This window comes from Pelodiscus sinensis, chromosome 1 (genome assembly GCF_049634645.1).
Source record: "Pelodiscus sinensis isolate JC-2024 chromosome 1, ASM4963464v1, whole genome shotgun sequence".
NCBI lineage: Eukaryota > Metazoa > Chordata > Testudines > Trionychidae > Pelodiscus > Pelodiscus sinensis.
The window spans coordinates 287911667-287937198 of NC_134711.1; the positions used below are offsets into that span (position 1 = coordinate 287911667).

Consider the following 25532-nt stretch of genomic DNA (forward strand, 5'->3'; position numbering starts at 1 on the left):
AGCCGCTGATCAGTTTCAACAGCGGCTGAATCTGGACGTCTGGGACAGAACAGCTGGGGCGCTGCCGGGTAGGTCCCCGCAGCGCCGCACCTCAGCACTGCGGGGACCAACCCGTCAGCACCCCAGCTGCTCTACCCCAGGCGTCGCAAGAAAAGCCTGGTCTGCTGGGGGGGGGGGCGCACTAGCTGCGCCCCCCGCCAGCAGACCAAGGAGACGCGGGCAGCGGGATCACCGAGACACGCCACGGTCCCGCCCGCATCCTCCACGGCTTTGCTCCGCGTCTCCCTGGTCTGCTAGGGGGCCTCCCCCCCAGCAGACCAGGGAGACGCGGAGCAGCTTTTCTCGCCCCGGAGGACGCAGGCGGCGGGACCACGGCGCGTCTGGGCGGTCCCGCCGCCGCCCGTGTCCTCCGGGACGAGAAAAGCCCCGTTCGTAATTACGGATTCGACATTAGTCGGATCCGCGTAAGTCGGGGACTGCCTGTATTAACGTTTTGGTAAAAACATATAAATAAGGCTTTAGAATTTGTCAGTTGCCTTAAATAGCTGGATTTTGATCCCTCAGTATTTTCCCAGGAAATACCTCAATACTGGTTTAAAGTTCTCTAGTGTCATTAGCTAAGGCAATATTTAAAATTTTTAAGTATAACCATTGTACAGCAAAACTTTCTGTAAGATTGTTTTCTTAACAGAATTTGGTATATTAATTTGATGCAATAAGTTATAAGTTGAGGTGATTTGCACCAGATTTTAAAAATGATTGTATGAAATGACATGTTCACAATATAAGCTCTGTGTAGTTTAGTTTGACTTTGCATATGTTTTTAGCCCTTTTCTGATACTATCCCTCATTTCTCTTAAAAAAAAAAGTTATATATTAATGAATGCTGGTGTAACATACTGACTTCGTGTGTGAGATCAGGACTCCCTCTAGTGGCTGGATGCAATGACTGATTATATTGTCTGCACTTCTCAGAGCTCAGTTTTCCTTTTTCTCAAGTGGAAGAGACCTGTGGTTTTGGTGTTGAGGATGCTGGGTTTAGATCCCTGCAGGTCACTCTTGAGATTTGTTACATTGGTAAGTCTAAATTAGGTTTGTCAATATAAACCTGAGTGTCATTGGGAAATTAGTATTAAGCTGTCCATATATTATCAGTTTTCATAATCACTCACCGTGGTCGTCCATGTGACACCATGGCAGTAGATGGAACAAAGAGGAGTAAAAAAGCTCATTTTCTATTTCCAGGGGCAGGAAGGAGAGGGTACTGAACTGTTAACATGCTAGTTTACAACATTATTGGGGAAAGATTAAAAAATTAGTGCTGTGGAGCGACTAAAAAACAATCATGATAATTGTGAGATTATGATTAATTATAGTTTTAATTGCACTCAATAAAATATATTGATTTCAGTTACAACCCAGAAGACAAAGTATATCAAGCACACTTTATATTATTTGTATTATAAATATTGCATTTTTGTGTATGTTTGGGAGGGGCAGGGGAGTGTGTATATATTGGGAGAGAATTATCTCTGGAGCCTGATTGATTATTTTTCAGACAGTAGCAATAGCTGCTATCCGCAGCAGCATAGAAGCTCTCCCCTGTTTCTTGACCACAGCTCTGTAGCAACTGGGTACATGGGATGGGGACACTCCAAAATTAGCTGCTCTACCTCCTCTCTGAGCAGCAGACAGGAGGCAGGCTTCTGGTCAGAGCAGCGGTGGCTCCATAGGGTGGAGCGGGTCTGCGGGAGCATGGGATACCTGCTCCAGAAGTATGAAGCACATGCTCCCTGAGTACAACACCCTGGGAAGTGACCCCCCCCATCTCTAAGCCTGGCCTTATCCATTGGGGAGGGAATGATGTTGTCTTTGGAGGGATCAGGCTCCTCTCTCCCACAAAGCTGTTTAACTGTTCTCCAAGCATTGTTACTCGCTGGGGACCGACTGGCTAAGCAGCAGTTCTGCAGAAAAGGACCTGGGGATTACAGTGGATGAGAAGGTGGATATGAGTCAACAGCGTGCCCTTGTAGCCAAGAAGGCTAATGGCATATTAGGGTGCGTTAGGAGGAGCATTGCCAGCAGATCTAGAGAAGTGATTATTCCCCTTTATTAGGATCTGGTGAGGCCACATCTGGAGTATTGTGTCCAGTTCTGGGTCCCCCACAATAGAAAGGATGTGGACGCATTGGAGAGGGTCCAGCGGAGGGTGACCAAAGTGATTGGGTGCTGGAGCACATGACCTATGAGGAGAGGCTGAGGGATTTGGGTTTGTTTAGTCTGTAGAAGAGAAGTGAGGGGGGATTTGATAGCAGCCTTCAACTTCCTGAAGGGAGGTTCCAAAGAGGATAGAGAGAGGCTATTCTCTCTAGTGACGGATGGCAGAACAAGGAACAGTGGTCTCAAGTTACAGTGGGAGAGGTCTAGGTTGGAAATTAGGAAAAACTATTTCGCTAGGAGGCTGGTGAAGCACTGGAATGGGTTACCTAGGGAGGTGGTGGAATCTCCATCCCTAGAGGTTTTTATGTCTCGGCTTGACAAAGTCCTGGCTGTGTTGATTTAGTTGAGATTGGTCTTGCTTTGGGCAGAGGGCTGGACTTGAGGACCTACTGAGGTCTGTTCCATCTCTATGATTCTATAAATCACCTGCAGTCTCTTGTCTCTGGCCATCTCCTGCTGGCTATTGCAGCCATTGCCTCCCTCTTCATCTGATTGTTGCCATATCCCATCCCCAGAGGTAAATCACGTGGGTCAGCTGTGGTTAATTGACAGCCCTTGCAAAAATACTATATTCTTTCTTCTGAAATTCGCTTCACTAATGGTATAGTTTTTAATTAGCTGTGACAGTGAGACTAATATTTTTAAAGTTAATTCTTATATTAACTGTAATACAGTAACTCTTCACTTAACATTGTCCCAGTTAATGTTGTTTTGTTATGTTGCTTATCTATTAGAGCACATGCTTATTTAAAGTTGTGCAATGCTCCTTCATAACATCATTTGGCTTCCTGCTTTGTCCTCTACTTGCAGGATTTTCTGGAAAAGCAGCTTGTCTATGTGGGGATTTGAAACCAGGGTGATCTAGCAGCCCCTCATCAATTTCCCTAAATTCTCTCTAAGGTATGCGGCTGGCTGTCCCTCCACCCACTGCCGTTCTCCTTGCTGCTTTCTGCCTTGGAGCTGCTCCCAGGAGCCTCTTGCTGTGTGGAGGAAAAGGGGGAGGGGTGCTGATGTCAGGATGTCTCCCCAACCTTTATTGTGCCCCCCTGCCAAATATACCCCATCTCCACAAAGCAGGATAACATAGCTACAGATTCTTGAGTCTGGACTTCCTGGTCTGCTTCTGCAGTGTACTTCAAGTGGAGTCAGTACTGTACTCTTAAAGGGGCTATGCACATCTCTGTCTGCCTCTCTCTCTCAAAAACTCCTGTCTCTCTTTCAGTCTCATACACCCTGCAGCCATGTATGCATCTGTTGGAGGACAGAGTGGTGCACTCCATTGAGATAGTGTGGGTTCATCATTATGTTCAGTTTCTGCAGGGAAGGTGTTTGCTCTGTGGCCATTGTGTTTCCATCCTTCTGCGTCAGCCCATGCTGTCTGTAGAGTAGGGATGTTAAATATTGGTTAATTGAATAGTGGATTAACCTCAAGAATTCTTATCTCTTAGTCAACTATTCTATTGTCCCTTGGGGAGGGGCCAGCAGCCAGTGCACTCCGAACCCACTCCCAAGGAGACCCTTGCCACTCCGCACTGCTGCCTCTGTATGGGTGCCAAGTAGGAGCGGTCCACAAGGGACCGCGTACCAGCTGCCTCTGATACAGAGGCAGCAGCACAGGGTGGCAGCAGCCCCTGCCCAGGGGAGAGGCTGACCTCCCGGACCCGGCACAAGCCGGAACTGAACCGGGCTGCCTGCCCGCCTGGCTCCTAATACACTTTAAATGCAGAGCTTCAGCGGGGGTAGGTTCCAGAGCCGGCGTGAGCCAGCACTGAGCTGGGCTGCTGACCAGCCTGCTAAAAATTTACTGGCTGGTGGAAGTGTGGGTGGGTGGGTGGGGTGGGGGGGGGGGGAAATGTGTGTAGTCTATAGCATTAACCTATAAGCTTATGCTTATCGGTTAATCGACTACATTATTACATCCCTACTCTAGAGCTGTGGTATCCAACCAGTTCTGAAGCAGTAGTGGCTATTGCTATAGCGAACTAGCCACACACAACTGGCCAAATGTGGCTAGTGGCTAGCGTGTTGGACACCACGGCTCTAGAGTGTGAGGCTTCATTAAGAACAAATAGTGCAAGTTCATCATTTAGTAGCAAGATATTTCCTGGGAAATATTTCACCTTCTGACTCCACCACCTCAACCAATCTTCACAATCATGATTGCTATGTACAGTATTAAATTATTTTAAATTTGTAATTTATATGTATATACTGCCTTTTATCTGCTGAAAAATTTTCCATGGACCCTAACTCCCGCACCTGCATTATTTCTTATGGGGAAATTGGATTTGCTTAACATCATTTCCCTTGAAGTATCATTTTTCAGGATCATAACTGCCACATTAAGTGAGCTGTTATTGTATGGGAGGAGAAAGGAAAATATGGTGAATGACCACAATACAGAACAGTGATCTTTAAGAATTATGTCCAAAGTAATAGAGTTACTACAGGGTGGACCTCTCTGGTCCAGCACCCTGGGGATCTAACCGGTCCCAAACAAGAGACTTTGCTGGACCAGGAGAGGTCTGGGAGGGAGGCATCAGCCTCCATGCTGAACTCCTCTCCCCAGCCTCCTGGACCTGCCGGCCTCATGGGGGCCCCACTGGAGCGCCTATTGGCCCATCTGGCTGTAGGGCCACTGCCCTGTGAACTTTGCCCCCGCCTTCAGCTTCCCTGCCCCGCCAGCTGCAGGTTCTAGTGCCCTGCAGGCCCTATTGGCCCTGCCAGCGGGCTCCAGTCTGAGCCGCTGGCAAACTCTGTCATTGGGGCTCTCTGCCTTCCGGGCCATGGATGTTGCCGGACCAGGGAATCCTGGACCACATAGGTTCAACCTGTACATAGTCTTATTTATGTGAGCCTGTCTAAACTCTTATGTCATGTCTACAATGGGCATAGCTCTCTGGGATGTTCACCATAACTACTTTGAATGGTACCTTCATGTAATTGAGCACAGTACAAACAGTAGATTAACATTGTTGTCAGTCAGTATTTGTACGTTGGTAGGCACACAGGATTATACCAGTGATGGCTGCTTTCCAGTCCTGGGGTTCATGCGTCCTCAATATGCCGTTTAAAAAAATCAAGCTTTTTTGGGGTCTATATTGGTAGCTGTAGCTTCAACATTAAATTTTTTTTCTCATATAAAATCAGAATTATATTTTAAAACTTTTACCATCAAGCCTGCCAGAATGCAGCACACTCTACACATCGTCATTTCTTGATCCTTCAGTATTTGTTGTAATAATGCCTATTGAACAAAATATATTTTTCTTTACTTGAGAGAGACTAACATCCTTGACTCACATGGAAATCATTCTTACACTTTTTTGCATGACTTTGACATCACTGAGAGTGCCATGATTGCTACTTGCCATTCATCCTGTAGGACACTATGCAGACGGAGTTAACTCCCTAACTCTTACAAGAGACAGTAAATAGTTGCAGGGACTGAGGCTGTGGTTGCACTAGAGAGCTTACATCTGCCCCATGTACAGCTGTACCAATTCAGTTCCACCACTGCAAGCTGTCTAATGTAGCCATTCTAAGCAAATGGGAGAAAACTCTCCTGTTGATTTAATTAATACACCCTCATGACCGGTATCAGTAGTCTCAGTGAGAGTGCTTCTCCAAGAAGCTAGCACTTAGGTTAGTGTAACTTATGTCACTCAGGAGGCTGACTTAACACCTCTGAGTAACATAAATTGTGCCAGTATAAGCAGTAGTTTATACATAGTCTGAAACACAGTATAAAGCCATACTAAATTACAGGAAAAGCGACAAGGAGTCCTGTGGCACCTTATAGACTAACAGATTTATTGGAGCATAAGCTTTCATCATCACTTTTGCAGATTCAGACTAACACGGCTCCCCTCTGATAGATTACAGCAGTGGTTCCCAAACTTTAACAACCAACCCATGAACCCATTTCACAAAAATGTCAAATCTCGCAAACTCCATTATAAAAATTAATATTTCAATGGATTTCCTCCCTTACCTGAGCGTAAATTATAAAAGTTGTGATCTTGTAAATATAAATTTGATTTTCATAACATGCTTATTAAACATTATTTATTAATGTGATTTACCATTATAGTATTAATTTTATTACATTATGAAAATGGCAACTCTCTTCCAGATTTCACTATACCACTAGATTAAGCTCATTAGAAGTCAAGGCCTCTGTTCATCAAGTAGTATCAGACATGAAACAGCATGAAGATATTTAAGAAGCCAACTTAAATAGAGTTCCTCCTACACAAGCATTCCGGTCTTGAGCAGTCCAGGCAAACACATGATTACAACAAAGCTTAAACTTGTTCTTCATAATAAAAACCACACTAGTGACCTATTTAATTTTAAAAGCAGCAAAAAATCTCCTCCCTCTCCATTTCTCATAAGGAATCTTGAAGTTTAAATCTCCTAAGTATGATGGATTTACTTAGCTCTTGGAAGTCTGGAACCACTGGAGAAAGATAGTCTTAGGTCTGGCTCAGTGCTGAATCTGCTTCTGAACTTGATTTTCAGATGTGCATATGAGGAAAATGCTTTCTCACATAAGTATTTTGTTGAAAACAGTTACAAAACTAGTAGTTTTCTGCCAGAAGGGGGTATTTATTTCTTAAATCAGCCAGAAGTTGTTCAGTGATGGATTTCTGAATTTCCTTTTCAGTTCATAATCATAGGATGGCGCTAAGGGCTTACTGCCTTCTGCCCTGCCCTTTTGCCTGAGGCACCACCCCTTCACGGGTGTGGAGCCGTCTTGCCCCTGAGCCAGCTGTAGCTGTCAGCCCCACTGCATCGAGGTGGTGAGGTGGAAAGGGTGGCTGTTGAAAAACACTGTCTGTTCTAAGCTCAAAACAAGTGCACAAGGATTTTGTCGTCTTAGAGCCATGTAACTTCAGTGTGGATCAATAGACAATTCTGTACATTACCCATTTCTTCACAAAGTACATGAAATATGGAATTTATTGGCAGTGATTTTATGCAATTCACAATTTTCATTGCATTGTCTAGCACTTCCTTCAGTCACTCAGGCATGTGTCTTGCTGTGAGGGCTTGTCTATGGATACTGCCGAGTGTCGAAAACATTTGATGTAATCTTTTTGTACTAACTACAAATCCAGTATACCTCCTGGTAATTGATGTGGCCCCATCAGTACAAATGCCTAGTCAATATGACCAATCTATTTCCTTTTCTTGAAAAAATACATTAGTCAGATTAAAGATATCTTCTCCAGTTGTAGGTTCTTTCAATGGTCAGTGAAATGACAAATGTTCTTCAACCAGACCTTCATTCATGTAATGTACAAACTTTAGCAAAATAGATTAGAAACATCAATTGAGTCATCCAACTATATTGCATAAAATGGACTGTTTTTCAGTCTATGTATAACTTTGGTCTCTACATTACTTGATGTGTCATTAATTCTTCACGACAATGTATAATTGGACAAAGGTATTATGTCATTCTATTTGCAGCCTTTTCTCCAAGCATGCAGTGAACTAAGTCTTTTATATGTTGACCAATCAAGCTCTTTGCTGTAGAATGTACTTATCATGCTTTTCCTACTCAGTAGCTCATTTGGTAGGATGCTTCAAGTGCATTTTAGTTATCACTATTAGCTTTAGATACAAAACTGGTAATGTCACTTTTCCATTTGGTTAATTTTCAGTGAAAAAATCAGCAGGCTTGTTGAATTGTGCAGGATGCCTCGTTTCTAAATTGCATCAAAGTAGAGAATTTTTGAGGCTGCTGATTGCTAGAACACCACCACAAACTATGCATTGTAGTTTTGGACAACTGAAAGGAGCTCACAAGCCAGGTGCATGAGGCATGCACAGAATGCAAGTACTTTCCCCTCACTCCCTGATACTCTGGGGAACGGGATGAAATGCAAGCCGCATCCCAGAGTACATGGCTGCTGCCCCCACTACCCTCCTGAAATTCTGCCCTTGTCTCTCATGCCAAGGGTTCCTAGGGATACCACTGTTCACCATTATGGAATTTTTTCTGAGAACCCCCTATAACATTTCGCGAATCTCCAAGGGTTCACGAATTAGACTGTACAAATACACTATACAAGTACATATCAAAAATGACTCCAAGAATAGAATTTACCTTATTTTCTAATCTACATGAGCCATTTTCTTTTTATTGTTACATATAGCCAAGGAAGTATGTTTTAGATACTATATTTGATGCTTGTCCAGTTTTCATAATAGTATGATACTATTTCTCCTACAAAAACAGTATCATCGCAACAAAATTATGCTGACTTTTTAACAATAAAGATTTCACCTAGTGTTTTTCTAGCATGACTTGCTTGTTTGTGTTACATTTCATTATTTTGGAGATTTCAAAAACTGTCTTTTCGGTAGGCAAAAGACTTTTTGAAGACAAACCATTTGAAAATTCTGTGTACATCAATTAAAAACCTTAGGAAGCTGCTTCAGGATTTTTTTTTTGGTTTTAAACGATTATATATTTATGCACATATAGAAGTGCTCAGGTGAAGACTACATGCATAGGAAAGAAGGTGATGCCATGCTCCCTGGCTTGAAATAGTTTTCATTATACACAGAGTTTAAAGTTTCGTTCAGTGACTCAGAGCACCCCCACTACAAAAATTGTTCCAGGAACCCCAATGACATGTATGGTCTTGGTAACTATTAAATACACTTCTTAACTTCGACAGCCATTGAATGATCCACAAATCATGGAACAATTTTATTATTCATCTTGTGCCCTGTAATCCTTGTAATATTCCAGTTGATTGCGCACAGCTGCCTCTCATTCCCCCTCCCATTATTGAAAGCTTAGATCCAGTAACTTTTTATATTTCCACCCACCTGGAGACTGTTTTCTGGACTTCCACCAGCTGAAGAATAAGTCTTCAGATCACTGAGAGAGGGTGGTTTTAGGTGTTGAAAGATATTTGGAAGCAAGTAGGGCTTGGGAGTTTCAGACAGAAAAAAAGTTTGTGAATGGGTTCCTTATTTTACTTTGTATTCAGAAAATTTATTTTTGGAAATGCTTAGAGTGTTTAAAAATTTACTGTGTATGTTTTAAATCCTCTTTAAAAAAATATTTCTTTTTGCAAAAATAATCTGAAAAGTGTGTCAACTGTGGCATGAACAAAAAGTTAAGTGCGCAATAACATTTTTATTGACATTTATTTTAGGTACCATGCAAATTGACTTGAGGTTGAGCCACTCATGGGTACTGGAATGCTCTATTTAAGCCAGAATCCTCTGTTCCAGGCCAAGAAAAACTCTATTAACAGACCACATCATCATAGAATATACATTTATAGATTACCCAAAGGATACAATAATAAAATAAAAACTCATAGCATAGTACCACTAAATATAAAATTAAGTACTTTGCAAGAGTTTCTACACAGATGCAGATATTAAAACCTGTTTGTTTATTTATTGAGGTAGAGTGTTTAACTTGTCCATATTACTCTCTTCTTCCCACCACCAGTTTGCAAGAGATGGGATTTTTTAAATTTTCATATGGAAAATATCCTAGGACAGGGAATGGAGGACTTGGTTTAATATAATATCAAAATGGTGCAATAAATACCAGAGCAATGTTCCTTAAATACTGCAATGTGGCATCACAACATCCTGGTATAAATTATTGGACCCATTCATCTAATGACAGGAATCTCTGCATCCTATATCTAACCACAATTGGGGCTAAAGGGGACTTCTAGTTTGTAGGCTGGAGTTGTGCTGATGAACCAAAGGGCATCTTGCTTTGTGCACATCTGTAAGTCAGCTAAACTATTTTCATGTGACAGTGGCTTTTACTTGTTTGTCTTGAGACTTGAACCAAACCTGAGCTCTATCTAAGTCAAGGGTTCTGTCAGCTGAGTGCTGACAGTAAAATTTTCATCTTTTTTCCTGTCAGTGTATGCTTGTTTGAGGTAAACAACAACAAAAAATGTAGCTTAACAATTATTCAAATATACAATTACATGTACATGTACATTTCAGTAAGGAAGGTTTAGGTTGGACATTAGGAAAAACTTCTTAACTGTCAGGGTGGCCCATTGCTAGAGTTGCAATGTTTGGCTTATGGACTAATGAAAAAAATATCAAAAGAAGACAGTTACCCCCTACATACTAGCAAGTTAGTTTCATCATAACCTTAGTGAAATCTAGGCTAATTTTCATTATTGACTGTTCTGTTTTTTTAAATTAGTTACAATTGAGTAGCATACATTATTAAATAGCCCCAAATAATTTGTTAACTTATAAGCATCCAGTTATTTTGCATGGCTAACTGATATAAACTGTGTATAAATTTAAATGAATTTTTAACTGTTAAGACTTAACATATAATTAAGCAGACAATGGTTGAGTCTAATAATTTGATCTCCTTAGGTTGTTATAACTTTCTGTGGACTTTTCTCCAAATTTGAATTGTTTGGTTTTCCTACCTGTTATCAGATGCTGATAAACAGATAAGGAAACATGTAAAAAAGGGCTGTTTTGTTCATACTGCTTCACACTGAAAATCTGTGATAGAAGTGGGTGAAAGGGGAGAAATTTTATTCATACTTCTCCAGTAGTTCTTTGCCAGTCTTGTAGTTGTGTGTTGTCATCTTACAATGCACAAAAGTCTTTTTAAAATTAAAAAAATGGTATTTCTTGCCAGTCATATTTTTTTTTCTTTCCTTGGCACAAGGTATGGATAATAACGTTTCTGAATGGTGAGACACCTCAAATGACTTAAACAGGCTATCCCAATCCAGTACAAGTTGCAGTTTTATACCACAGCATCTCTCACTTTTTTGCATTTTCTTTAGAAAGATTATTTTATACTTCGTTCTTTTTTATCACTCCAGGCTGTAAATTTGGTTTGGTCTAGTAACCATGAGTTACGTGCTCTGATTCTGCATGATATTTGAAGATTAGCTTATTATGCAAGTAGTCCCATTGATTTTCATGGTTGCAGAAATAAAGAAGTTATGTAATGGTTGCCATGACTACATAATGTAGGTAATCTAAATCTATTTTAACCAATACCTTATTTGCTGTATCTAAATTGTGGCAAGAAATTTCCTTTTTAAATATACTTTACTGGGTTGTTTCCTTATCAGTAAGAGAGGTTCTTCTGGCTAAATTATGTCCTCAGTGGCACTTGTTGTGCTAATATATTCCATGTATTAAAATGTTAATACTGTAGTACAATGTTATGCATATCAGTGATTTAAGGCCTGAATTTGAGGCATGTTATGCTGCAAATTGTGAGAGCCTCTCTCAAAGGAGTTTTAGGTCCTGTACCAGCTAGGTACGTAAGCTGACTATGAATGGATGTTGAGTTTTGTCAGCTAACTCTTTTAATACATGATATGCTTAATAATCTCTATTTTATGTCTCCCTGCATTCCATAATTCTGCAGCCCATAATTAGTCCTGAAATGTACTCCTTGTCGCAGAAATGTTTATTAAAATGTTTGCTTTAATTAAAATAATATTTCTAGGCCTTATGATTGTGGCGATAACCTTGAACATGAAGAGGCAGCATAAACTGAGGGTGTAGAAGCAGAACTGCTTCATTTCTCTTGCTCAGAGGCTTTAAGATTTCATAGTTCTGTGGCTTCTGGACTTGACTAGTTTTGAAGATCCAAATTCTGTTATTTGGAGATGGAGTTAGTACTGGGTTTCAACCATTCTGCTTGGTGTCTTCCTATCTGGCTAGGACTTACTTTCAGCTGCCTCTAGCTCTCCAGCTTTTCTTTCAGGAGTTAATTAGATTACAATGCATTTTCTCTGCACTGTGCGCTGAACTGGAGACCACAAGGTCAGACTGTGAGACCTAGAGTCCAGATTGGAGGCAGTAAACGTGGGCTACCTGGAGGCAGGTAGGCTGTCGGGAGAAAAATGAGCAAGAGGGGACCAACTGATACAGGATGCAAGCTCCAATATCCCTGGCATGTGGAGGGAAGGAGATTTTGTGCTGGGCCACTTGGACAATATTGTTCTTTCAGTTGTTTAGCACTTAGACCTGTAAGTGGGGGTGGGCGAAGGGATTAAAAATAGAAAATAAAGTGTTTTGAAATTAAACCTAGGAACTGAAATTTCAGGAACCAGAAGACTGGACTAAAGGGTTTCCTCTACTTTAATTGTGAAGAAATAGCTTTACGAAAAAGATGATTAGTAGGTACTCTAAAAACGTGTGGATAAACTCCAAGTCAGAAGTAAAATCTGATACTTGGAAGACCTTTTTGACAAGTCACTTGATAAATAAAAAGTACTTTTCTTGACCATGCATCTGACAGAGTGGTTTTTACCCACGATAGCTTATGCTCAAATAAATCTGTTAGTCTTTAAGGTACCACAGGACTCCTACTTGTTTTTACAGATATAGACTAACACAGCTACCCTCTGAGACTTCTCTTGAGGAGCTAGGCATAGTAATTATTCGGCTGTGGAGGAGGGAGCGTATTTGTCATACTGTTAGTAATGAAGCATGAATGCTCTGAAATATGAGCAGCTGCAGTCTTGCTGCTGTTATGTTTGTAGCTCTCATTTTCTGTGAGGTAGGGGAATTTGAGGCTAGCAAGCTGTAGTGTGACAAGTCTATTTGTTCTAGTCAGGGTGGTGAAGATTGGTGATAGTTTTATCACACTGTTCAGAGAAGAGGGATGTCCTGTGAAGTGCAGCTCCATTTTGTTTAACTAATGTCATTGCGCGCACCCATACACATTTTATGAATTGGGCCACATGTCAACCTTTTGACATGGTTTTGTATATTTAAAAAGAGTGTCAGGTTTGGTAGGAATTAAGTTACCTTTGTTCTTACACTTGTTTCCCACTATATGTTCTTTTTGTGTTCTTAATAAAAAACAAAACAACAAACTACTAACCTAAATTATTTTGTTCTTCACATTAGGGTTGCCAGCTTTCTAATCACACAAAACTGAACACTCTTGCTCTGCCCTGCCCCCCTGTTCACTCCTTCCCCCCTTCCCCTATTGGTTGCTCTCCCCCACCCTCACTTACTTTCACCAGGCTGAGGTGGGTGCTGTGGTGTAGGAGGGAGTGAGGGATCCAACTGGGAGTGCAGGCTCTGGGGTGAGCCTGGGGATGAGGGGCTTGGGGTGCAGGAAGGGACTCAGGGCTCAGACAGGAGGTGAGGGGGGGTAGGAGGGAGGGAGTTTGAGAGCAGAAGGAGATTCTGAGCCAGTTCAGGTGGTTAGAATGCTGGAGAGGGTCGGGAGTGCAGGTCCTGATGGCGCTTGCACCAGCACCCAGGAAGCAGCTCACAGGACCTAGGCATGTGTTTACATGTTTGAGACTGTATAAGATAGTGAACACCTTGGGATTCCAGAAATTGAAAAATGAATGTAAATCTTTGATCTTTACCTTCACCGTATGTCTGTCATTTAGCCATTTTACTACTTCACAAAACTATGTGGTTAAAGTGAAATTGTTTAAAGTAAATCTGTCAGATATGGACTTTTGTTTGATGGATCGGATAGACCTTCTGTAGTCTTACTATATTTCCTCTTCATTTGTTGTTCTTGAAAAAGTTATAAATTAATCCCAGAAAACAAACAGCTAAACTAACATTGACTATGCCCTAAGTAATATTCATATTGTTGCTATCAAGGAATGCATTTCTGTGACTGTTAGAAAGTGGACTGGTTGAAAAGAGCTGTGCATCAGTATCTACAAAGTTTTGTTAATCTTTTGATATATTCTGTTGCAATGAAGTGCACATTTCAGGAGTTATGCTTTTAAGCCTAATAGGATGGCATTTTTTCTTAGCATTTTGAGTCCAGTGAATAATTATTTTAATGAAATTGAATAACAGGCAGTTTAATATTTCATATTTTACATTCAGTAAGAAAGAGACTTCGGTTTCAGGCTTCTAGGCATTACTAAGTTTGTTCAGTATTATGGAAACTAGTGTGATAGTCCCGTCTTTATGACTAAGATGGCAATATTTATTTTAATAATGAAATATAGCTGTTTAACGCAATGTTTCTCAACCAATGGTACGAGCGCCCTTAGTAGGGTTGCCAGGTGTCCAGTTTTGAACCGGATAGTCTGGTATTTGAGGGTTCTGACCGGGAAACCAAATGGAGAAAATACCGGACATATAAAATGTTTGGTATTTTCTAATTAGGTACATTTTATTATTCGGAGTATCAGTACGTAGTTGCGAACTGCCTGGCTGGCAGACACGCCCACACTGCATGAGTGTGTCTATCAGCCAGGCAATACGCAACGACATGAGGAGGGGGCGGGAGGGAATCCCTGGGGCCGGATTTGCTTGTGCTTTGCCGGGACCGTATGCGGGACGGGCAGCACCCCGGGATTTCCATGCACCTGGATCAGTCCCACTCCCCCTGACTCCCTCCCAATCTCCCCCGGCCAGCCCCACTGCCCCCGACCCCCTGCTTTCCCCATCCAGCCCCGCTCCCCCAACCAACCCTGCTTCCCACCGGCTGCTTCTTTCCTCCTCCCCCCTCCCAATCTCCTGGCCAGCTCTGCTCCCCTGACCCCCTCCCAGCCAGCCCTGCTTCTCACTGGCTGGTCCCCCCCCCAATCTCCCCTTGCCAGCCCTGCTGCCCCCGACCCTCCTCCCCCCCCCCCGCCAGCCCTGCTTCCCGCCAGCCGGTTTCCTCCCCCCTCCGCTTTCCTTGGCCACCCCGCTCCCCTCCCAGCTGGTGTCCCCCCACATGAGGGACACATCAATGTCTGATTATTTTTTTAAGCCACCTGGTAACCCTAATCCTTAGGGTTACTCGAGAAGTCTGAGGAGGTACATCAACACAACTGACATTTGGAGAAAACTGAATTTTTGTTTTAAGTTTTACAGCATTTTATTATTTTTGTACTTTTTACCCCCAAAAATTTCATCGCCCAGCTACAATTAAGTTGTTTAAACAAATGTGTTGCAATGGTAGAAAAAAAATTGTGACTGAAAACCGTAGATACTGGGGATATTTACAATTTTTTTTAAAGGAATACTTTATAAAAAAAGGTTGAGAAACACTGGTTTAAAGTATATATATTTGATGGTTCAAAAATATACTTTTTCTTTTTCTATCCTCAGATCTTTCTAAGAATAGATTAACTGAAGTTCCTATGGAGCTGTGCCATTTTGTGTCACTGGAAACGCTAAATCTGTACCACAATTGTATTAAAATTATTCCAGATGCCATAGTTAATTTACAGATGCTGACTTATTTAAATTTGAGGTAAGTTAATTTTACCACTTTTTCTATATGTTGTCAGCTATGATGACTCTTTTTCTCTCTACATTTTGCATCCCTTTGGAAACATCACTGGCTATGTTGCTCATTTTATTGACTTGTGTAAGGCAGAAGCCAGTTTCCAGTAGAATTTTCTGTCCTCTGTTAATTTTGTATGTGAATACATCATATTTTAAAATAAGCTCTTACAGAAGAAATGAAGAAGCATCGATTCTTCAACCCTCCCATATTGCATGAAACGGCTGCCTCCCTTCTGAGGTGCAGAGTCCACTTACATAATTATACAGCCTCTTGCATGTGATTGCCGCAGGAAGTCAGTATGTACATAAATGTGCTGGAATTGTAGGCAGACCAGTTAGCATGCTAGGCCTTCCTCCCGCTCATTCATTTCCTCCATGTCCACATGTTCTCCAACAATATTGTGTCAGAGGTATACATCAACAAACTGGCAGTGGGGGGTCTCCTTCTCTCTGCCATGAATAGGTCCTGTTTTGGAACTAGTGCTATGCATCAAGAACCATGTGATGCTGCAAGCCACGCATCCACCGGGCACCCAGAATTTCCTAGCCAATATGGTCAACAGGACACTCTATCTCAATCACAAGTGGAGGCTTACATGATGCCATGCTCCAGTTGTTCATTGTAAAGTGGGGCACTCCCCAATGGGATCTCTTTGCCACTCACGAGAACTGAAAGCTGTCCTGATATTCTTCCACTGGAGCAACAGGGGACAGCTCTCAGGGCGCTACTCCCTTCCTCCCCCATGCCTTTTCCTATGCAAGTGCCACACAAGGTTTGATGGGATAGAGCCATTGCCATACTTATAGCCCCACACTGGCCCTATCAGTTCTGGATTGCAGACTACTTCACTCTCCACCTGCACACCCTTCTACCTTCTCATACTCCCCGATTTACTCACACAAGATTGCGGGAAAATCTGTCATAACAGTCTAGACTCTTTTCACACATTCACGGCACACTGTGTCGTCATGCAAGTGCAGCTATAAATGCTGCTGTAGACAAAGCTGTGCTGCAAACTGCACTTCCACTGACATCCTTCAAACTAACTCCATGCTGATTACTTCTTGTGAGTCACCAGTATGTGGAATACACCCGGGGACAATTGCTTGGAGAAGAATAGGAGATTTACCAGTAACTGGAGGTTCTTTGAAAGGTATAGTCCTTACCTGTATTCTACAGCCCATCTGCTTTGGACTGGATTCCATAATTAGTAAGAGGGAAGCTGGAGAGTTGTCGACCCACACTATTATACCCTGAGCTGTGAGCACTATGCACATGTGGGTCAATGGACACAGCTAAGAAATACTTTGGGATTCAGGTGCATGGTGTGCAAATGCACACGTGTGGAATACACAGAGGGACTGTGCATCTCAAAGAACCTCCAGTTACAGGTAAGTAATCTCCTGTTTCCTACCTGGTATTGTCTGTGCAAATCATGATAGCCAATTAAAGCAACACAATCCATTGCCAACTTTGCATTAATTTTATTATGACAGTAATAAACTTTACATGGCCTCACAAAAATACGTGTGGCAAATGCATTCTTTTATTTTTAATTTAAGCTAACATTAAATGTCTGTCTCCATCTGAAAAGAACTACATTAAATAGTATGAAAACATTTATTCACCTTTTTCAGAAAAGTTCAGTGCGTTCATGTCTAAAACGTATTACATTTTGGAAATAGTATCTATAATACTTGTGTAATTATCCTGCATTTATGCAAATGCTTTGTGGATATACCAAAATATTTAACTTTTGAGAAAACTTAATCAGAATAATGGATACCAAATTTATTCTAATTCTCCAGTATTAAAAATAAAAAGCATGCTGAGGTAATGCTAAATAAATATTGTATTATTAATACTTAGCACTATATGAATTCAGAAAGAGTTAGAGATATAAAACCTCATAATGCTCCTGAGTGGTAAAACAAGGCCAAATAAGGTACTACAGTAAAGCATGTAGGTATAATTGTTTTAAAGTTAATCAGACTGTTTGATAAGATTATTGCAAGGCTTGAGAAAAGCCTCTTGTCCTGTAGGAATAAAGATTTTGCCCTGGTTAAGTCATTGGGACCTTTTCTAGAAGACATGTATAAAGAAAGGAGCAACAGGGTATTGGAGAAAAGAAATAGAGGGTTTTGAAGTTACTTTTTGTAGACTGTTAGCAGTGAAACAGATTGGCACAGGTTCTCCTTCTTTTCTGTAAAGGAAGTGGAGGGGGGTTGGAGGCAGAAGAGAAGTTGGAGACTTTTCCTTTTCCTATGGAGGTGAGAGTAAACAAAGTGACCCACACAGCAAAAAAGTATTAATTAAAGTGAGGGTAGAGGGTATGTTATAATTTATCTTTATGTGGAGACAAGTTGAAGGCAGATTTGTTGTTGAGGAGATGAAGATATAGCACTCTCTTTCTCTGTATAACCAGGTGTGACTTTGCAGGTGTGTGAGGCCTTCCAAGGTTTGGTGGTGTGTGAGCATTTTTCATCAAGGTTGTTAGTTTTAGGCTTCGGGCTTGCAGGTATTAAGGACACTTTTCAAATCCTGGTCATATTCTTACCGAGCGGTAGTTTAGAAGCGATCAGGGCTATGAGTTTGGACAGTTACCTAGAACACGAGTAAAGTGTTTTTAATCACTCTAGCTCCTGATAGAAACAATCACTTGTAGTTTGTAATGGTGCTACAATTGGATATATACAAAACTATTATAATTGTTTATTTGTACTGCTATAGCAGCTGGAATCCCAAGTCATGGACTACCCATTGTGGTAGTCAATATGCATTACAAACACAGAACAAAAAGGCCATATTTGCTTCCAATGGCCTACCATTTAAATATAAGACAAGGGACAAGTATAAGATGTAGACAGATGGGGGAAGTACCAGAAACAATGAGATAGAATTGGTTAGATTAACAAGTAGCAGTTTCAAGCAATATATAATAAACTTGTAATTGAATCTGGTAATTATGGTGACTTCACATACTATTGATAGTGCAATTTGTGTGATTTGCACGTGTTGCCATAAACCCAGGATAGCAGTTACAGAACCAAACAATAGTGTTAGAATTGTTATTTAATAACAATAACACTGAATAACATACTATAAACAATAATAAAATGTGTCATTGTTCTTATTAGGCAATGTAAAATTGTCCCTTGTTTAATTGACTTTTGAAGCCATTTCCGCTTTGGATAGACTCAGTAAAAATCTGTAGGAGAGAGGGGAAAAAAAGCTACATTTGATTGTCATTTAATGGTCTGTTGCCCACCAATTTGTTCTGCCCCTCTCAGTGTCCAAATCAATCCTATTTCCTCAGTTTCCACTTCTGCCTGTCATACCAGTTCTGTCAGTTTTGTCCCCCTCCCCTATCTCCACTTCTGCTACTGTAGGTCTCTGCCATAGATCTTAGGGTGTTCTTCAATCCTGTTTCAGGCAAGGGGTGCTGTAGTAGAGCCTCTGGCCTCCTCTCTTCTAGTGTTGCAGACAGAGAAAAAGAGGAGAAGGGTGAAGAGATGTTTCTGTTCTGAATGGAAGATAAGTGAATAGGCACTCTGCTCCCTCCTCAGCTGTGGATGAGAGAGACTCTTCTGCTTCCTTCAGAGCTGAACTTTGCAAGGGATCTGGAGAGTTTTATGTTATCATAAGAGGAGCTCGAGCTTCCTCTGAAATTCTGTCATTTGGAAAACAATCATGAGAATTGTCAGTACTGGCTTGCACAGATTTCATGGGAAAGCAACCCAGAATTGAAACTTTAAAAGGAATGATGTAAAATATATATTTTTATTCTGGATTTAGAAGATACTCCTGAAAATGTTATCTTTCAGGTTGGAAATTCAGGAGTAGCTGACTCAATCACAGACCAGGGTGCTATTCTAAAAACACAGGGTATCAGCTGCTTGTTCTAGGTTGAAGCCTGGTGGCTGGCGCAGAGGTTGAATTTAGGTATAGGGTCGGGACTGGGCCAAGAGAAGCGCTGAAATGGGTGTACAGGAACAGGCTGTGGCTCAGACAGGACTAAGGTCATGGGCAAGACAAACCACTATTGTAGCCAGAATCCAGATTTAGGCCATAGGTCAAAGCCAGCTAGGAATGAGTCCAGTTTTCAGTTGCAGGGCTGGAACGGCTCATTAACTGTGCTAGAGCAAGGTCAGAATAGGAACAAGGTTCCAATAGCTAACTTGCAGTTCTTGGTTGGTGAAATGCTGGAGCCTGGGGATTAGCTGACCCAGGTGCTGCTCAGGAATAGGCTGCTTCCACATGCCCAAGAAGTAAGTGACTGTAGTCTCTGTTGGAGGTATACATCAGCGCAGCTGAGTTGCTGCCATATGCCTGAATGACGACTCGTGTCTCTCTTGAAGGAGTTAGTCCTGGTAGCTTTGATCTGGCTGTGGGTTTGCCTCATGTAAGATATTGCAGATATTCATATATCATTTAAATAATGTGGTTTATATTATTTTGGGAACCACTAAAGCTAGAAAAATTACTATAAATCATTGGACGACTGGTATTTTAAATTTTTCAGTAGAATAGAGCCCTTGTTGTTTTGCGGAGTATCATGCTTTGAATTGCCACTTGATTCTGAAATGTGGTCTGCTTGTATTTTTGCCCAACAGCTTGAGCCAAATTGCTCTTGCAACTCATTGATTTCAGGTAGTTAATCCTGGGAGATGTACCAGACACTTTCCTGCACATCCCAGGAAGGCCCATAAACAGGATGTATATGACATTCTTTCTTGTCTACAAGGTCCATAGATGCATTAACCAGTAGTTTCTCATTCTACATAGACTCATAGACTTTAAGGTCAGAAGGGACCATTATGATCATCTAGTCTGACCCCCTGCACAGTGCAGGCCACAGAATCTCACCCACCCCTCTTAGAATAATCCTCTCACCTATGTCTCAGATATTGAAGCCTTCAAATACTTTGAAGACCCCAAGATGCAGAGAATCCTCCAGCTGTGATCTGTGCCCCATGCTACAGAGGAAGGCAAAAAAAACCCCAGGGTCTCTGTCAATCTACCCTGGAGGAAAATTCCTTCCCGACCCCAAATATGGTGATCAGCTAAACCCTGAGCATGTGGGCAAGACTCACCAGTCAAACACCCAGAAAGTTCTCTATAGTAACTCCATTGACCTATTTCACGCTGATAATGAATGATCAATTAGTTACCAAGATCATGTTCTCAAACCATCCCCTTATCATAGACCTGGAAGAGACACTAGAAGGTCATCAAGTCCAGCCCCCTGCTCCAGGCAGGACCAGTCCCATCTAAATCAACCTGGCCAGGGCTTTGTCAAGCCGGAATTTAAACATCTCTAGGGATGGAGACTCCACTACTTCCCTAAGTAACCCATTCCAGTGCTTCACCACCCTCCTAGTGAAATAGTTTTTCCTAATATCCAACCTGGACCTCTCCCACCATAACTTGAGACCATTTCTCCTTGTTCTGCCATCTGTCACTACTGAGAACAGCCTCTCTCCATCCTCTTTGGAACCTCCCTTCAGGAAGTTGAAGGCTGCTATCAAATCCCCCCTCACTTTTCGCTTCTCCAGACTAAACAGACCCAACTCCGTCAGCCTCTCCTCATAAGTCATGTGCTCCAGCCCCCTAATCATTTTGGTTGGCCTCCGCTGAACCCTCTCCAATGCATCCACATCCTTTTTGTAGTGGGGGGCCCAGAACTGGACACAATACTCCAGATGTGGCCTCACCAATGCCGAATAAAGGGGAATAATGACATCCCTGGATCTGCTAGCAATGCTCCTCTTAATGCAACCTAATATGCCATTAGCCTTCTTGGCTACAAGGGCACACTGTTGACTCATATCCAGCTTCTCATCCACTGTACTACTACTTAGCTGGTTGGTCCCCAGCTTGTAACTATGCTTGGGATTCTTCCGTCCCAAGTGCAGGACTCTACACTTCTCCTGGTTGAACCTCATCAGATTTCTTGTGGCCCAATCCTCCAATTTGTCTAAGTCACTCTGGACCCTATCTCGGCCCTTAAGCGTATCTACCTCTCCCCCCAGCTTAGTGTCATCTGCAAACTTGCTGAGGGTGCAATCCATCCCCTCATCCAGATCATTAATAAAGATATTGAACAAAACTGGTCCTAGAACCGAACCTTGGGGCACTCTGCTAGAAACCGACCGCCATCCTGACATCGAGCCATTGATCACTACCTGCTGGGCCCGGCCTTCTAGCCATTTTTCTATCCATCTTACCGTCCATTTATCCAATCCACATTCCCTTAACTTGCTGGCAAGAATATTGTGGGAGACCATATCAAAAGCCTTGCTAAAGTCAAGGTATATAACATCCACTGACTTCCCCATGTCCACCGAGCCAGTTACCTCATCATAGAAGCTAATCAGATTGGTCAGGCATGACTTGCCCTTTGTGAATCCATGCTGACTATTCCTAATCACTTTCCTCTCATCCAAGTGCCTCAAAATGGATTCCTTAAGGATCCCTTCCATGATTTTTCCAGGAACTGAGGTAAGACTGACCGGCCTATAGTTCCCTGGATCATCCTTCTTCCCTTTTTTGAAGATGGGCACTACATTTGCCTTTTTCCAATCATCCGGGATTTCTCCTGATCTCCACAACTTTTCAAAGATAATAGCCAAAGGCTCCTCAATGACATTTGCCAACTCCCTCAGTACCCTCGGGTGCACTAAGTCCAGACCCATGGATTTATGTACATTTAGCTTTTCTAAATAGTTCCTAACCTGTTCTTTGCCCACCACGGGCTGTCCATCTTCATCCCATCTTGCGTCACTTAGCGCAGAAGTCCAGGAGCCGACCTTGTCCGTGAATACAGAGGCAAAGAAAGCATTGAGTACTTCAGCTTTCCCCACATAATCTGTCACTAAGTTACCTCCTTCATCCATTAGGGGCTGCACAACCTCTCTGATCACCTTCTTCTTGTTAACATGCCTGTAGAAACCTTTCTTGTTATCCTTCACATCCTTAGCCAGTCGCAATTCCATTTGCGCTTTCGCCTTCCTGATAACCCCCCGGCATTCTCGAGCTATACATTTAAACCCCTCACTGGTCATTTGTCCAAGTTTCCACTTTTTGTAAGCTTCCTTTTTGTGCTTAAGTTCACCAAGGATTTCACCTGTAAGCCAATCCGGTCTCCTACCATGTTTGCCTCTCTTGCTACGCATCGGGATGGTTTCTTTCTGTGCCTTCAATAAGGCTTCTTTAAAATACTGCCAGCTGTCCTGGACTCCTTTCCCCTTCATGTTAGCATCCCAAAGGATTCTGCCCATCAGATCTCTGAGGGAGTCAAAATCTGCTTTTCTGAAGTCCAAGGTTTGTATTTTACTACTCTCTTTTCTTCCTTTGGTCAGGATCCTGAGATCTACACTCTCATGATCACTGCTTCCCAGGTTGTCATCCACCTCTACTTCCCCTATTAGTTCCTCCCTGTTTGTGATCAGAAGGTCAAGCTGCCCATGGCCCCTGGTCGGATCCTTCAGCACTTGTGTCAAGAAGTTATCCCCAACATTCTCCAAAAGCTTCCTGGATTGCCTGTGTACTGCCATATTGGTTTCCCAACAGATGTCAGGGTGATTAAAGTCCCCCACGAGAACCAGGGCCTGCGATCTGGCAGCTTCGCTCCGTTGTCCAAAGAAAACCTCATCTACCTCATCCACCTGATTCGGTGGTCTATAGCAGACACCAACCACAACATCACTGCTGTTGTTTACTCCTTTAAACTTAACCCATAGACTCTCAACAGGTTTTTCTCCCTCTTCATACTGGAGTTCAGAGCAATCGTAGTGCTCTCTTACATATAGCGCAACTCCTCCTCCTTTTCTCTCCTGCCTGTTCTTCCTGAACAGTCTATACCCTTCCATGACAGCACTTCAGTCATGCGAGTCATCCCACCAAGTCTCTGTTATCCTAATTAAGTCATATTTCTTGGACTGGGCCAGGGCCTCCTGTTCTTCCTGTTCGTTGCCCAGGCTTCTCGCGTTAGTGTATACAAACACTTCAGGTAACTAGTTGATTGCCCTATCTTCTCCATTCGAGACCAGGGTCCTCCTTTCTTGCTCCTTCCTCTCTGCATTTCTTCCCGGTATCCGACTTTCCCTCTCCCCTCAGGGTTTTGGTCACCGTCCCCCGACGAACCTAGTTTAAAGCCCTCCTCACTAGGTTTGCAAGCCTTCCCGCGAATATGCTCCTTCCTCTCTTCGTTAGGTGGATCCCATCTCTTCCCAACAATCCCTGTGCCCGGAACAGAGTCCCATGGTCGAAGAAACCAAAGCCCTCTCTGCGACACCACCTGCGCAACCACGCATTTACGTCCTCAATTCGACGATCCCTGTCCAGTCTTTTCCCTTCAACAGGGAGGATGGACGAGAACACCACTTGCGCTCCGAATTCTTGGATCCTTCTTCCCAGCACTACATAATCCGCAGTAACCTGCTCAAGGTCATTCTCGGCCGTATCGTTAGTTCCTATGTGGAGAAGCAGGAAGGGGTAGCGATCGGAAGGTTTCATCAGTTTGGTAAGCCTCTCAGTCACATCCTGAATGCGAGCTCCCGATAAGCAGCACACCTCTTGAGATTCCAGGTCCGGACAGCAGAGGGATGGTTCAGTCCCTCTTAGAATGGAGTCCCCGACCACCACCACCCGTTGTTTTCTTTTGGGGGTCGTGGCCGTGGAACCCCCATCCCTAGGACTACGCATCCCATGCCTTCCAGTAGATGGTGTTCACTTCTGGTTTCTTCCTTGTGAGGTCCCTTCCAAAGAATTCACCTCTGCAGAGCCTGTGGAGAGAGCTTGAAAGCGATTACTTACTTCTATAGCATCGGGGGATTCCCATGCTGGCCTTTTTCCCCTTCTAGAAGTTACATGCTGCCAGTTCTCTTCTTGGTCACGTACTGCCATCTCTGTTTCCTCTGCCTTCCGTGCTTGAAGGATTAAACGCTGCCTTCTATCGAGGAAGTCTTCATCCTCTCTGATCGAACGTAGGGTCGACACTTGGGCCTCCAGTCCTCTAAATTTTTCTTCCAAAATGTCGACCAGCTTGCACTTCGTGCAGATGAAATCTGTTCTGTCTTCCGGGAGGAAGACAAACATGGCACAGGCTGTGCAGGTAACAGCAGCAGACCCATCACCATCCATCACTGCTGTCCTGGAGAAGGGATTTAAAAGAAAGGCAAGAGAACCTCCCGCCCTTCCCTCTCCCCTTCCACACTCCCTCTCTAAACTCCCTGTTAGCACTCACCTGTTCGCAAGCTCTTTGGTCGCTTGCCCACTGCCTTATAAAGCCCCTCCCCCTACCAAGGCTCAGCCAATCCGCAGAGGCATCTAGAATTCAAACTTTAATTAGAAGCCAACAGTTTCCACCTGCCAGTCACAGCCAATCAGAGCTCCTACGAATCATAGCCAATCACAGCACAATCTCCATCAAGGGGAGGGGGAGGGCAAAGGGGAAGTGGAGGGGTGGGGGAAAGCCTCACTCTCAAACACGGGGAAAATAAATAAATAAATAAACAAACAAACAAACAAACAAAAAACACACACCAACCCTCACTCACAAGCTCACCACACAGCAAGCAAGCCCCAAACACAACACACAAAAACAAACAAGAAAGAAAAAAAAACCCCACACCACACCACCACACACGAACAGACACAAGCTCAGCACACAGTAAGAAAGCCCCAACAACAAAACACACTTCCCTCAAGAGTCCTGTATCTGCTTCTCGTTTACCTGGAGAACTCCCTCTCTAAACTCCCTGTTAGCACTCACCCGTACATATAGCTACATAGGCAGAACTAGACCTGCAAGTCAGTTCTCTGAAAACTTCCACACAGTATGCAGCGGCGGTCAAAAGGGCAAATAGGATGCTAGGATTTATTAAGAAAGGGACAGAAAATAAGACACAGAATGTCTTACTGCCCCTGCATAAAACTATGGTATGCCCACATCTTGAATGCTGTGTACAGATGTGGTCTCCTCACCTCAAAAAAGATATTTTGGCCTTGGAAAGGGTTCAGAAAAGGGCAACTAAAATGATTAGGGGTT

General features: G+C 42.8%; 1 protein-coding gene across 7 annotated transcripts in view; it reads left to right on the forward strand.

Moving 5' to 3' along the window:
* Window positions 1-25532, forward strand: part of LRCH1 (leucine rich repeats and calponin homology domain containing 1) — a 219722-nt gene that overhangs the window by 79342 nt on the left and 114848 nt on the right. For all 7 annotated transcript variants that reach the window (XM_075919027.1, XM_075919025.1, XM_075919026.1 and 4 more), the window contains one exon: window positions 15301-15445. In XM_075919027.1, coding sequence (XP_075775142.1) covers window positions 15301-15445 — 145 coding nt within the window. The remainder of the gene's footprint in view (window positions 1-15300; window positions 15446-25532) is intronic.